Here is a 14,020-nt window from a genome sequence, read left to right on the forward strand (position 1 = left end):
ATGCACATTAGAAAAAATAACCCCAACTATACATACAATATGATGGGGGCTAATTTAGCTACAACAAATCAGGAAAAAGATCTTGGGGACATCATGGATAGTTCTCTGAAGATGTCCAGACAGTGTGCAGAGGCGGTCAAAAAAGCAAACAGGATGTTAGGAATCATTAAAAAGGGGATAGAGAATAAGATGGAGAATATATTATTACCCTTATATAAATCTATTGTACGCCCACATCTCGAATACTGCGTAGAGATGTGGTCTCCTCATCTCAAAAAAGATATACTGGCACTAGAAAAGGTTCAGAGAAGGGCAACTAAAATGATTAGGGTTTTGGACAGGGTCCCATATGAAGAGAGATTAAAGAGGCTAGGACTTTTCAGTTTGGAAAAGAGGAGACTAAGGGGGTATATGATAGAGGTATATAAAATGATGAGTGATGTGGACAAAGTAGATAAGGAAAAGTTATTTACTTATTCCCATAATACAAGAACTAGGGGTCATCAAACGAAATTAACAGGTAGACAGGATTCTTGGTCTGACCCAGTACAGCCATTCTTATGCTTAGCATGTCACATCTGAGTGTCTGCCCTTTCTTGTGAAGAGGACTACTAAAGAAAGTTTGATGCCCCTTCTCTGACGAGCTTGTTACAGTGTTCCTGGCATGTCACATACATTGTTTTCTCACCTATTTTCTCCAGGAAATAGGGCTTTTTCCATTCATCGTATAAGAATCTGATGAGAGCGGTCTTGCTGGTAGAACATCCAGGAACTCAGTCAGCTGACCAGGACGAGGCTGGTCTAGCCTCATGATCGGAGAGAGCGTTAGGCCTCGTGGTCGGAGTCTGAATTAGTAGTCGGAAGCTGGAGCCGAGGGTCAAGCTGGAGTCCATAGTCAGGAGCCAAAGCCAAGGGTCAAACTGGAGAGAACAGGGTAGCAGATGAAGAGGGTTCAAGGCAGGGGCAGGACACAGGCAAGGCTGGACGCAAATCAGGAGTAGGAGGAACGAGGTAACGCAGGATCTGGCACAGTGGTGGGCCAGAACATTGAGCAGCCAGCGAGAAGCTGCTGCTGCTGGCTTAAGAGCAGCGGCCTGCTTGCCCTTGTAGCCAATCAGGCAGCTATACTGACTAGGCCGCCTGGAGATTAGCTCTGCTGCAGGCCCTGATTCCCGATGTATGGGCTGCCATTGTTGGCTCTTGTGGCGAGATACAATGTTGGTCAACGGCACTTCAGGGCCTGACCTTCTGTTTTCCCGCTACGTTTTTAATGATGTCATTGAACACATTTATCCTGTCACTGTCCATTCCAGTCTTCAAAGCTGACATAGATGTTCTCTGATCAATTACCATACATTTTGTTCTCAACATTTATTTTGTGTACAAAAGCCATTCCATCTCCAGTGCAGTCAGGACGACTAGGGATTGTGTCCACTGCTGTTACTATTTTCTTAAGACTCTTTGCCAGGGCTGCTGCATTCGTCGTCTTCACACTGCCAACAAAGTTGACGAGACCCCAAGGCACAGGGGTCCTCAGAGGTGCAGCAACACTTCCCTCATGTCCAAATTCCAACTTGCTGCTTCCAAAAGCATTTGGCCAAAAACCTTGTGATCCATCTTTAATATAATCTTCTTGTTTGAGGCTTTCATTTCCCTGGATTTCTTTGTCACTGAATGTCTACAGTTTTTGCTTTGGCAGCCTATCATAGAAGTTTTGGTTTGGCTGCTCTGTCTCTAGCCTGTTACGTCGGAAAGCTATGTATGCACCTTCTCCTTCTCTTCTTTGTATATAATAGATCCTCTCGAACATCTTCTGGAGCTACAGAACCAAGGGGGAGTGAGGGTTTTTGTTTTTTGTTTTTTTTGGACAGGTGAGAAAAAGATTCATTATGGCAAAGGTCAAGCAAGTGTTTTTTATTTTTGGGTTTTTTGTTTTGTTGCAATGGCTGGTAAATTTTTGTGGTTCAGTCTTCCGTGCTATGTGAGGATCTTGCCATTATTTGTTCCCTGCGGTATCTGAAGGCATTTTCTAAAACTAGTCCAGCAGATGAAGTCCAAATTCTGTTTGATCTTCTCCAGCAGCGTAATTTATTTGGTACAAATGATGGATTCGAAAGGAAGGTGACACAAGAGCTCTTTTAGATTTCCTTTCACTGAAGGTACCATTTCTGCTTGCAGCTACATCAACCAGAAGGGTAGAAGAAATCCCAACATTTTCTATAAAATGTCCATTCATTACGTATCATCCTGACAAAATTGTTCCTGAGAAATATATTTCCATCTTCAGAGAAAAATTCCAGTTTCCATATTAATCAAGAGAGATTCCTTCTGCCCCAGTCCAACATGAGAAAAGGAAAATAACTTTCACTTTTTATGGAGTCTTTAGTCCTTAAATTTTACCTGTATTGGGATCAACTGTATTTGTCCTTTTTGGAGAGTCACAAAAGTATCAGTCTGGACAAAAAGTAGCTAAATGAATCCATTGGTATCTCTAACAAGGGGTCTCTTTTGTCTCTTCAATAAAAGTCCATCAGGCCAAAAGTCAGACTAATTCTTGGACAGAAAAGAGGGAGCCTTTGTGAAAAAGGTTTGCAAAGTGACCACCTTTAAATCCATTCACTCCTTTTGTTATAGGATCAATGCTAATACCTCAGATAACAGTTCTTAGGGACCATGTTCTAAAGACCATGGAGTAAAAATAGTCAATAGGTTTATTTTCCATATCCCTAATATGGCTATTTGGTATTTCTCTTTACGGCCCAATTGTGCAAATTACTGAAGCTAATCTCTGCAGAAAGGGGAATTTTGCCCCTATCCCTGAAGTGGGTTTCTGTGAGAGTCAGTAGCTGCAGTTGTTGGTTTTTCCTACACCATTGGTTGTTGGTGATTACAAGATGTGTGTGTCAGTTTTCGAGACGTGTCTCTTCTAGTTCTTGTTTACTAGCAGCAGCCCCTTGTGGTCAGAAATTTTTCTTTCAATTTGTTCCTCTGCCTGTCTGTTTGTTGCCGGCAGTGAGAGTAGGGGCCTTTTAGCATAGATTACTAGAGCTATTCACATAATCTCATTTTGCTTGCAGGGAAAATGTTCCCTTTTTTTGTGCCATAGCTGCAACACATGCTATGTCTGTGAAATATGTATTGTCTCTGTAGCTGAAATAATGATGCAAGAGATAGAACTGAGAAACAAAACCAGTCACATATGTTCCAGTGGAAGAGCCATTTCTGTTGAAGCATATCTTGTCTAAAGACATGTAGAAGTTCTTATTACAGCACATTCAATTTTTTGCCAACAAGACAATTGCTTAGGGATTTTTAATCTTGCCATGCTTTTATGCTTAACACAGTCTAGTTCTTTAGCACCTATTTAACCATAAATGTGCCTGGTTGTTTTGGAGAGAATACAGGTATTTGTTGTTTTATTTATTTGTATTGGGGTACCATTAGGAACTCCAGCTCCATTGTACTAGAGGCTGTATGTAACTCTCTCTCTCTCTCACACACTCACACACTCTCACACACTCTCTCACACACACACACACACCCACCTTACATTCTGAGTAATGGGGCCAACTTTAGAGGTGTCTGAATTTAACTCTAGCAGTATTCTAAATTACTGTTACTTATGCTTTCTTTGGGCCTTGTGAATGTTCATGTTAAACTAGTAATAATCAGTAATAACAACTTCCATGCACTTTATAAGAAAATACTGCATTCTGGTATAATATGAGGGATGGCAGTCTTGCCTTTTTGCCTCCTCCTCCTACAGCCAACAGAGAAAGAGGATTTGTTGTATCCCTAGCAGAGCCTAAGGGCCTCTTATTTTTTCCCTACTCTTCACCACTGTCGCAACTAAAACTCCCAGACACAACCATTATCCTTCTGGCTACAGGTGACTAAATAATGCTCTTTTCCGAGCCCATCCATGCAACTTCCTAACTGGATATAATCATACTTCCTCGGTGCACTACAGGGGTGCTAAACCCCTCCTATATCCCACATGCAGTCACAGAGCATTTTTCTGGGCCCTCGACACAAAGCTGAATTTCATCCTTAGACAAAATAAACACCTGAGATATGATATACTCCTGGTGTGAGCAAATAAATCTCCATTAATGCCAATGAAATTGCGCATCTGCCAGCAGCAGCGAATTTGACCTCTGCTGTGCAACTTTTGGACTGCATAATTTCAGTGTTCAGTCTGATTTAGCAATTACTACTTCTCAGAACTGACATGTCCTAACATATCTAAATAATACTCAATACATACTTATATTTCTTTCTGTCTTTCTTTCTAGGACTCAGTTGGCATTTTTTGTTGAGGGAAGGCCAATTTGTAAATTGGTCTATAACACTGGTCTACAATTTTTGAGGAGTCATCTGCTTCAGAGATAAAATGTGCTATTTATTATGTATCTTGATGTGCTGAGTTCAAATATGACAATTAAAACAACTGATTGGCTACTGGTTTCTAAGATATTTAAGTTTTTACATTTTATGTCTATGTATATTGTGTAAATAGTAGAGTTTTAATAATAAATTATAAACCTAGGTCTTTTCATATGTTTATGGTTGCTTTACATGATATTTCACCTGTCCTGTTTATGTAACACTTTAAAAATCAGCAAAAGGGTTATATAAAATTTATTATGAACAAAAGGCAAAAAACTATTATGAACATAGTTTAGTCCTATTCAGTGTCTACTCAGCACTTCTTGGCTTGTCTCTTGTATTCATTAAATGGAGCATCTCTTGTCACTGTCCAGCAATAGTCTGCAAGCATTGATGGGCTCCATTTGCACTGATAGCATTTCTCCATTGTTGCAATGTCCTGGTGAAATCGCTCGCCGTGCTCGTCGCTCACTGCTCCGCAGTTCGGTGGAAAAAAATCTAGATGAGAGTGCAAAAAATACATCTTTAGTGACATGTTGCAACCAAGGCTTTTGTATGCCTTGAGGAGATTTTCCACCAACAACCTGTAGTTGTCTGCCTTGTTGTTTCTGAGAAAATTTATTGCCACTAGCTGGACGGCTTTCCATGCCGTCTTTTCCTTGCCACGCAGTGCATGGTCAAATGCATCATCTCGAAGAAGTTCACGAATCTGAGGACCAACAAAGACACCTTCCTTTATCTTAGCTTCACTTAACCTTGGAAACTTTCCATGGAGGTACTTGAAAGCAGCTTGTGTTTTGTCAATGGCCTTGACAAAGTTCTTCATCAGACCCAGCTTGATGTGTAAGGATGGTAACAAAATCTTCCTTGATTCAACAAGTGGTGGATGCTGAACACTTTTCCTCCTGGGCTCCAATGACTGTCGGAGTGGCCAATCTTTCTTGATGTAGTGGGAATCTCTTGCACGACTGTCCCATTCACAGAGAAAACAGCAGTACTTTGTGTATCCAGTGTGCAGACCAAGCAAGAGAGCAACAACCTTCAAATCGCCACAAAGCTGCCACTGATGTTGGTCATAATTTATGCACCTCAAAAGTTGTTTCATGTTGTCATAGGTTTCCTTCATATGGACTGCCTGACCAACTGGAATTGATGGCAAAACATTGCCATTATGCAGTAAAACAGGTTTAAGACTCGTCTTCGATGAATCAATGAACAGTCTCCACTCATCTGGATTGTGAATGATGTTGAGGGCTGCCATCACACCTTCGATGTTGTTGCACGGTACAAGATCACCTTCCATGAAGAAGAATGGGACAAGATCCTTTTGATGGTCACGAACATGGAAACCCTAACATCACCTGCCAGGAGATTCCACTGCTGTAGTCTGGAGCCCAATAGTTCTGCCTTACTCTTGGGTAGTTCCAAATCCCTGACAAGGTCATTCAGTTCACCTTGTGTTATGAGGTGTGGTTCAGAGGAGGAGGATGGGAGAAAATGTGGGTCCTATGACATTGATGGTTCAGGACCAGAAGTTTCATCCTCTTTCTCTTCCTCGTCTGACTCAAGTGAGAATGATTCTGGTGCATCAGGAACCGGCAGTCCTTCTCCGTGGGATATTTGGCGTATAGCTGATGGAATGTTTGGATAATGCACAGTCCACTTTTTCTTCTTTGACACACCTTTCCCAACTGGAGGCACCATGTAGAAGTAACAATTGCTGGTATGATCTGTTGGCTCTCTCCAAATCATTGGCAGTGCAAAAGGCATAGATTTCCTTTTCCTGTTCAACCACTGGCGAAGATTTTGTTGCACAAGTGTTGCAGCATATGTGTGGGGCCCACCTCTTGTCCCGATCGCCAATTTTGCAGCCAAAATAAAGGTGATAGGCTTTCTTAACCATAGTGGTTATACTGCGCTTTTGTGATGCAAAAGTCATTTCACCACAAACATAGCAGAAGTTATCTGCACTGTTCACACAAGTACGAGGCATCGCTGCTTACTATGACTAAACAGAAATGTGTCCCTTTGCAAAATCAAACACTGACAAATAAGAGAGCACGACACTGTATGATTTCTAGAGCTGATATAGGGCAATTTGTTCCGCAGAGTGATGTAAGCTTCGTTATGATTGCATCATCCATGACTTCTAGGAATAACATGATGCAATTCATATCATGTATGACGCAATACCAGCTTCAGATTGCATCATTCATTGTTTTGCCTAAAAAGCAAGTACTGTCCAAACCCAGTCATAGATTTATTCATAGCTCCAGTCAAAGATGTATTTTAGTCATTTCTGGTTTAAATTGAGATCCCTTCCCTTTATAACTCACTTATCCTCCGCCATTCCCAAGTCAAGGGTCGTATATACTGACCCAATAGCATATCTTGAAAACTAGAGCCAATCAACACTTTTAAGCATAATTTCCGTTCTCAGTGACCCAGAATTAGTAAAGTTTGACTACATTTATTTCAGAAGCATTTTGACTGTAGAGCAGTGTAATTATTGCTTTTCAGTATTGTAGATTTGGGGAGATTGTTTTGATTAGTGACTTCTACACATTGAAATAAATAGCTTGTGAAAGTCCCGCTTAAAAAAGGGAAAAATAACTGACAATGTCTCTTTTTTTTTTTAAGTCCCTTTGTGAATGGGAGGCCTTTTTCATAAGTGTGATACATTTGGACTCTCCATTTTGTTCACCATTTTGATATTGTCCTAAGAAACATAATTACAGACTATTGTTCACATTATAGAATGGTACTATGGAGCAGTGTTTTAAAAGATAATTGTTTAGTTACACTATTTTTAAAGTGTTGCTTCAGTTTAATTCAGTATTTATCGAGAGTCTAGTGTTTAGTTACCTGATTAGGTTTATATAATCGTCTAATCTTCGTTAATTTTCTTAATTGATAGTAACTGACATTTACTGTCAAATGTGGCATTCTTTCTAGAAAGCAGTACAAGAAATTGTGATGCAATATTATCTTTTCAAGATTTCAAGTACTTATTGATGTGAAAATCGCAGGTGGTGTAAGGATGAAATTATGACCCATTAATGTCATTGATAAAATTCCCATTGATTTCAGTGTGGCCAAGATTTCAGCCTAAATGTAGACTGCAGTTTTATTTAATTGCTTAAACCAGCATAACTGTTCCTGTAGAACATAACAGCCCTTCAGATAATTACCTGGCATTATGCTAATCCAGTGCAGTACCTAATTGTTCACCAATAGGCACCACTACGTAAGTAGAGGCTACTTTTTTTGCCGCCTTCTTCTAATCCAGGTCAATGGGCATAAGTGCCGGCAAAAAGTTACTTGTATCTTTGCAGGGCTGGGGGCAACAACCATTAACTTCTTCCCTGTGTGTGTGTCTGTGTGTGATATTTGTGTAGATTTGTCCCTTCTCAAACAAAATTGATCAGTCCCCAACTGCCCTCCCCCACATCTCCATCCTGTACACTCTTCCCAGGACACTACATACTACCTTGATGGTAAGGTTGCTGAGGTTCACATATTGTCCCCTCCACCCCCATCTCTGTAGAAATCCATAGAAAAGGTGTCACACCTTATATTCATTACTTAGAGGTACTTCTGTGCCTAAGAACTGCTCTTTAAAGAAGAAAATTAAGGATTACCACCAGTTGGTCAATCATGCTAGTGTGGCTTTGTTGAAACTGTGCTGCCCAGGAGTAAGGCGGGAAAGCTGGGGGGCGGCTCATGATCTGAGAGTTTAGGGATATGACCACTGCCCATTTTGTAGACAAATTGTACCAAGTTGGTGCAAGATTTAAAAGATACTCTTTGAGATTTTTTTTTTCCAGCCCCGATGGATATTTTTGAGGGAGAGCCATTGTAATTTAAAAACTTATAGTCAACTCAACCATATAATGAACATTAGTAAACAAAGATTGCCTTGAAGAATGTTTCAGAGGAAGCATTACCAAAGTAATCTTTCATTTGCGCACACAGTAGGGTTCCTTTCTGCCTTACTTCATCACACCTACTCTGCTGTAACTCATGGTGTACCTACAGAAGTAAGTGAATTGGACATAGCCTTCCTAGACGCAAAAAATGGAACCCAGTTGTTTTAATTATCTGTATATTTTCTCATTTTATGCTGTTCAAGCTAATATAAATGGTGGTTCATGAGTTTTGTAATTAGCATTTCTTGTTTACTGCATGAATATGGACAGGTTGATGCTTGTGCTGTAGTTTGCTGCTCATGTTCCCATCGATTGAAGGAAACTCATCAGCACCTCAGTAACTATTGAGCACTTGAGACTTTTAATTAAATTTTACTTGTACAGAGTATTTTTTTAATATGCCACTTGAGTGTCTGATTTTAATCAGACCTGAACAAACTGCCTGACTTATTTCAGTTGACAGCACTTGATGTAGATTAATGTTACTGTTCAACATTTCATTGATGGAAAATAGAAGGTAATGTTCTGGGTGGATCAGAGTTTGGCCACAGAGTGTAAAAAATTGCTTGCAAATGCAGATGACAATTGGATTATTAAAAGGTCACTGTTTGTTCAAGCTTTGAAGTGTAATATCATATGTGATGTCCTGTGGAAATCACAAGAAATAGCCTGGATGGAATGCATATTTTAAAACCTGTTTTACAAATTCAATTTCTTCTAGATATAGTTATGTACGTTAGTATAGATGTGCTAAAATAGCTTTTAAGAGCTATCAGAGCTTCTTTGGGGGGGGTTTCTGATAAGCTATGTCAGTTACAGTCTCTGTCTATTTCTGCTGTTGTTACTTGCTCATGTAATCATTGAAATTCTATACTAATATTGTATGGAGTGGGTTCATAAAAGTGGTATTTTGTTAAATTAATCTCTTAATTTGGTTATTGTTTGCTGTTATGCTGTTGAGATTCACATTTCAGCCTTTTCTCTCCCCACTTCCCTTTTTTTTTTTTTTTTTCTTCAGTTAGTGATCAGTTACAATTGAAAAGGGTATCCATGGTGCAGTGTAAATTTGTGACTTTTTTGTTTTACAATGATGCAGATGAAAGATCTGCCCCAAACAGCAAATATGTTTAGAAAAGTATAAACCTGTCTCTGGGCTGTGAATCTAAAAGATGGTTGCACTCTCTTTGATCTGCTTGCCTCACCAATCTCCGTTTGAAATCAAGTTTTCCAGAATTAAAACCAAGCTTAGAGTTTTCACACCAGTAGTATGTAAATATACATAATGTAAATGTACTTGTTTGTGGGGTTTTTAATCTATTCAGAAGCATAGGTTTTCAATTTAGTGTGTGAGGCATGAGCTATACAAGGACATATCTCATTAAGACAAATATTAGAAGTAGGAGGCATGTAAAATTAATGTACATTTGTGTGAATATTTTATTATATTTATGTTTAAAGAACTTTTTTTCTTTATAATTTGGCTTAACATATATCACATACTTTTAGTTAAACTAATGTGCAGGTGCCCTGGGTCTGTTGTATCTTTGCAGTCTCTATTTGTTATTTCTTTCATTCTTTGCCGCCAACAGTATTGAGAATTGTATTAAATTAAGAAAATTTGTTTTAATTCAGGTTTATCGATTAGATGGAATTCCACTGATCCTGGACAACTGCAGTATTGATGACAACAACCCTTGTATCCTTTAAGTGAAGTGGTAACAGACTAAATAATGTATATTCTCCTATAACATAATTGAGGGGACATTGTATGCATATAAACCTCTACCCCGATATAACGCGACCCGATATAACACAAATTCGGATATAACGCAGTAAACCAGTGCTCCGGGGTGGCGGGGCTGTACGCTCCAGTGGATCAAACCAAGTTCGATATAACACGGTTTCACCTATAACGCAGTAAGATATTTTTTTTTTGGCTCCTGAGGACAGCGTTATATCGAGGTAGAGGTGTATATATGTGTTGGCATACCTCTGATAATCTTCGGAGTTGAGCGTTGTATCCAATGTCACTGAACAGGTGTTTTCTCCTGGATTTACATTAAGGTCTCAGATTTAATCATTGACTGTGGTCATCTTGAGTATAACCTGTTCTTAAACTGTAGCTCAGGGGTCGGCAACCTTTCAGAAGTGGTGTGCCGAGTCTTCATTTATTCACTCTAATTTAAGGTTTCGAGTGTTAGTAATACATTTTAACATTTTTAGAAGGGTCTCTTTCTATAAGTCTATAATATATAACTAAACTATTGTTGTATGTAAAGTAAATAAGGTTTTTTAAATGTTTAAGAAGCTTCATTTAAAATTAAATTAAAATGCAGAGCCCCCAGACCGGTGGCCAGGACCCAGGCAGCGTGAGTGCCATTGAAAATCAGCTTGCTTGCTGCCTTTGGCACATGTGCCATAGGTTGCCTACCCCTGCGGTAGCTCCTACTAATCTGTATAATGCAAATACTCCAGGCTACTGTACAAGGCATTACAAATCACCCTGCCAAAGAGTTGATTTCATATTAGGACATGAAAGTGAAAGAGTTGATTTAAAAAAAAAGTCCTAGTTAGGGTAATACCTGAACATCCTTAGAAATTTCTATTTTTCATTACTGAGTCTTTGACCTTGTTCGTAAAATTGAAGATGCCCTTTTGATCATTTGATGTTTTGTGCTGGTGTTGTTTCTGAATACTATATGAACTGAGAAATACATACATGTACAACATAACATCAAAAATGCAATTTGAACTTTTTTTTTTAATCAATAGCTTAAGAGAATAAGACCCTTCCTCACTCTCAGCTGAACAACGTCCAGAGAGAGGCTTGGGTAGCGTTATTTTTAAAGCGTTCAAGACAAATTCCTGGGAATGTTTTGTCTTGGCCTGTGCGTAAAATAGAGTCAGATAATGCTCTAGGGAGATTATGGATTAAATCCTACCCCATTGAAGTCAATTTGAGTTTTGCCATTGACATCAGTGGGACTAGGATTGTCACCCTGTGGATGGTTTGTGACTCTCAGGGTGTCACTGTACTGCAATAAATCTCCAGCACCCAGTTTCAGAGCCGGTGTGAATTGACTCAGGCTTTTGGGTGACTCAGGCTGCTGTGCTGAAAAAGGCAATGTAGTCATTTGGGCTCAAGCTCAGGCTTTGAAATCCATCCCCCCTTGTGGAGTTCCAGACCCCAGCTTCTAACCCAGGCCCAAATGTCTACATCGTTATTTTTAGCCACCCCTGCCCGAGCCATAGTCAGCTGACCTAGGGGCTGTGGATGTTTTATTGCAATGTAGACATACTCTAAGGCCCTGATCCAGGAAAGCATCCCTGTTCAGGAAAGCACTTAAAGACATGCTTACATTTATGCCATAGAAGTCAGTGAGACGTAACATGCTTCAAGTTAAGCATGTCCTTAAGTGCTTTCCTGAATTGGAGTGAACTTGGAGTGTTTCTTGAATCGGTACCTATGTCTTGTTTTTTAACATCCTCAATATCCCTTGTTCACTGTTAGAGCTCTGGATTGGGATTCATAATAGAAATCTGAATTAAGACCATACTTGGTCATTGTAACTGACCTCAGAGCTTTTGCGTCAATTGACACTTGTCCAGTGAACTGAAATAAGTAGATAGAATAGTAAGCAGTCCATCAATTTTACACACGTATTAAATCTGACTAGTGGAAAAATAGTTCTCAACTTAGAGACTTATGTGGCAATTTATGTGAGGGGGAAAAAATAGTTAAGTCAATTAATGACGCAGGTTATTGGACTGGTATGATATGAACAGTGCAAATGATGCATTATAGGGGCTTTTTTGTGGCTTAAAAACAGTAGCATCCCTAAAGAGCAGCAACTGCAAAACTCAGGAGGATTATAACTTGAAGGAAACTACTTTAAAAATGTCCAAGAGATTTTTATCATGGCAATTTTATTGTCAGAGCAACATTTAGGTACCCACTAATTGTCGCAATCAGTTGTGAGGTGGTAAGTCATCTCTAGACAGCAAATTAGGATAACTACCAACATTTGATCAAGTGACTACAGCCAACGTGATTACCGACATGTGATGTGCAGATCCTGAACAGACTGACAATACAGTCTGTTTACCATCCTCCGAGGTCATTTTTAGAGTCCAGTCAAACCTGACCACAACTTCTAGACTACAGTTAGGTTTTGTTTTTTATTTTTTATATTTTTTAAAAAGTTAATTCAGATTAACAAATTAACTTCGGAGTAAAAATCCACCTGCAGCAAATATGGTAAAACAAAGAACAAAACTGTGAAAAGGATTCTAATTTTCATCATAATTTCATTGCATAACTATGGTTAACCTATCATTTAAATCAGCTTTGGTACCAATTAACTAGAGGGTAGCTAATGCGATGCCGATCTTAAAAAAAAAAAAAAAAAAAAAAAAAAAAAAGCTCCAGAGGAGATCCTGGAAATTACACGCCAGTAAACCTAACTTCAGTACCAGGCAAATTGGTTGAAACTAGTAAAGAACAGAATTATCAGAAACACAGATGAACATGCTTCGTTGGGGAAGAGTTAACACGGCTTTTGTAGAGGAAAATCATGCCTTGCAAATCTCTTAGAATTCTTTGATGGGGTCAACAAACATGTAGACAAGGGTGATCCAGTGGGTGTAGTGTACTTGGATTTTTAGAAAGCCTTTCACAAGGTTCCTCACCAAGGGCTCTTAAGCAAAGTCATGGGTTAAGAGGGAAGGTCCTCTCATGGATCAGTAACTGGTTAAAATATAGGAAACAAAGAATAAGTGGTCACTTTTCACAATGGAGAGAGGTAAATAGTGGGTTCCCCCAAGAATCTGTAGTGGGACGACTGCTGTTCAACATATTCATAGATGATCTGGGAAAAGGGGTAAACAGTGCAGTGGCAAAATTTGCTGATGGTGCAAAAATAAACTAGATTGTTAAGTCCAAAGCAGATTCCAAAGAGTTATAAAGGGATCTCACAAAACTGGGTGACTGGGCAACAAAATGGCAGATGAAATTCAGTGTTGATAAATGCAAAGTAATGCACATTGGAAGGTCTAAACTCAGCTATGCATAGAAAATGATGGGGTCTAAATTAACTGTTACCACTCAAGAAAGAGATCTTGGAGTCATTATGGATAGTTCTCTGAAAACAATCACTCAATGCGCAGTGGAAGTCTAAAACACTAAAAGAATGTTAGGAACCATTAGGAAAAGTATGGATAAGAAGACAGTAAATATCATATAAATCCATGGTATCCTCACACTTTGAATACTTCATGCAGTTCTGGTCGCCTCATCTCAAAAAAAGACTTATTAGAATTGGAAAAGGTACAGAGAGAGGCAACAAACATAATTGGGTTATGGAAAATTTAAAAAGACTGGGACTGTTCAGGTTAGAAAAGAGATAACAAAGGGTGGACAAAATGGAAGTCTATAAAATCATGAATGGTGTGGAGAAAGTGAATAAGGAAGTGTTATTTACCCCTTTACATAACACATGAACCAGGGATTAACTGATGAAATTAATAGGCAGCATGTTTAAAACGAATAAAAATAAGTACTTCCCAAAACGCACAGTAAACCTGTCAAACTTGTTGTCAGGTATATTGTGAAGGCCAAAAATATAACTCTGTGTGCAAAACAGAATTTTGTAAGTTTATGGAGGATAGGTCCATCAGTGGCTATTAGCAAAGATGCTCAGGGA

The 14,020-nt window shown here is 39.1% G+C and overlaps 1 protein-coding gene across 1 annotated transcript in view; it reads left to right on the forward strand.

The window, feature by feature from the left end:
- ATXN10 (ataxin 10) overlaps nt 1–14,020 on the forward strand; it is a 186,010-nt gene that overhangs the window by 145,909 nt on the left and 26,081 nt on the right. The window contains 1 exon segment of the mRNA XM_034784150.1: nt 9,951–10,014. Within this exon segment, the coding sequence (XP_034640041.1) occupies nt 9,951–10,014 (64 nt within the window).

The sequence above is a fragment of the Trachemys scripta genome, chromosome 1, assembly GCF_013100865.1.
Source record: "Trachemys scripta elegans isolate TJP31775 chromosome 1, CAS_Tse_1.0, whole genome shotgun sequence".
NCBI lineage: Eukaryota > Metazoa > Chordata > Testudines > Emydidae > Trachemys > Trachemys scripta.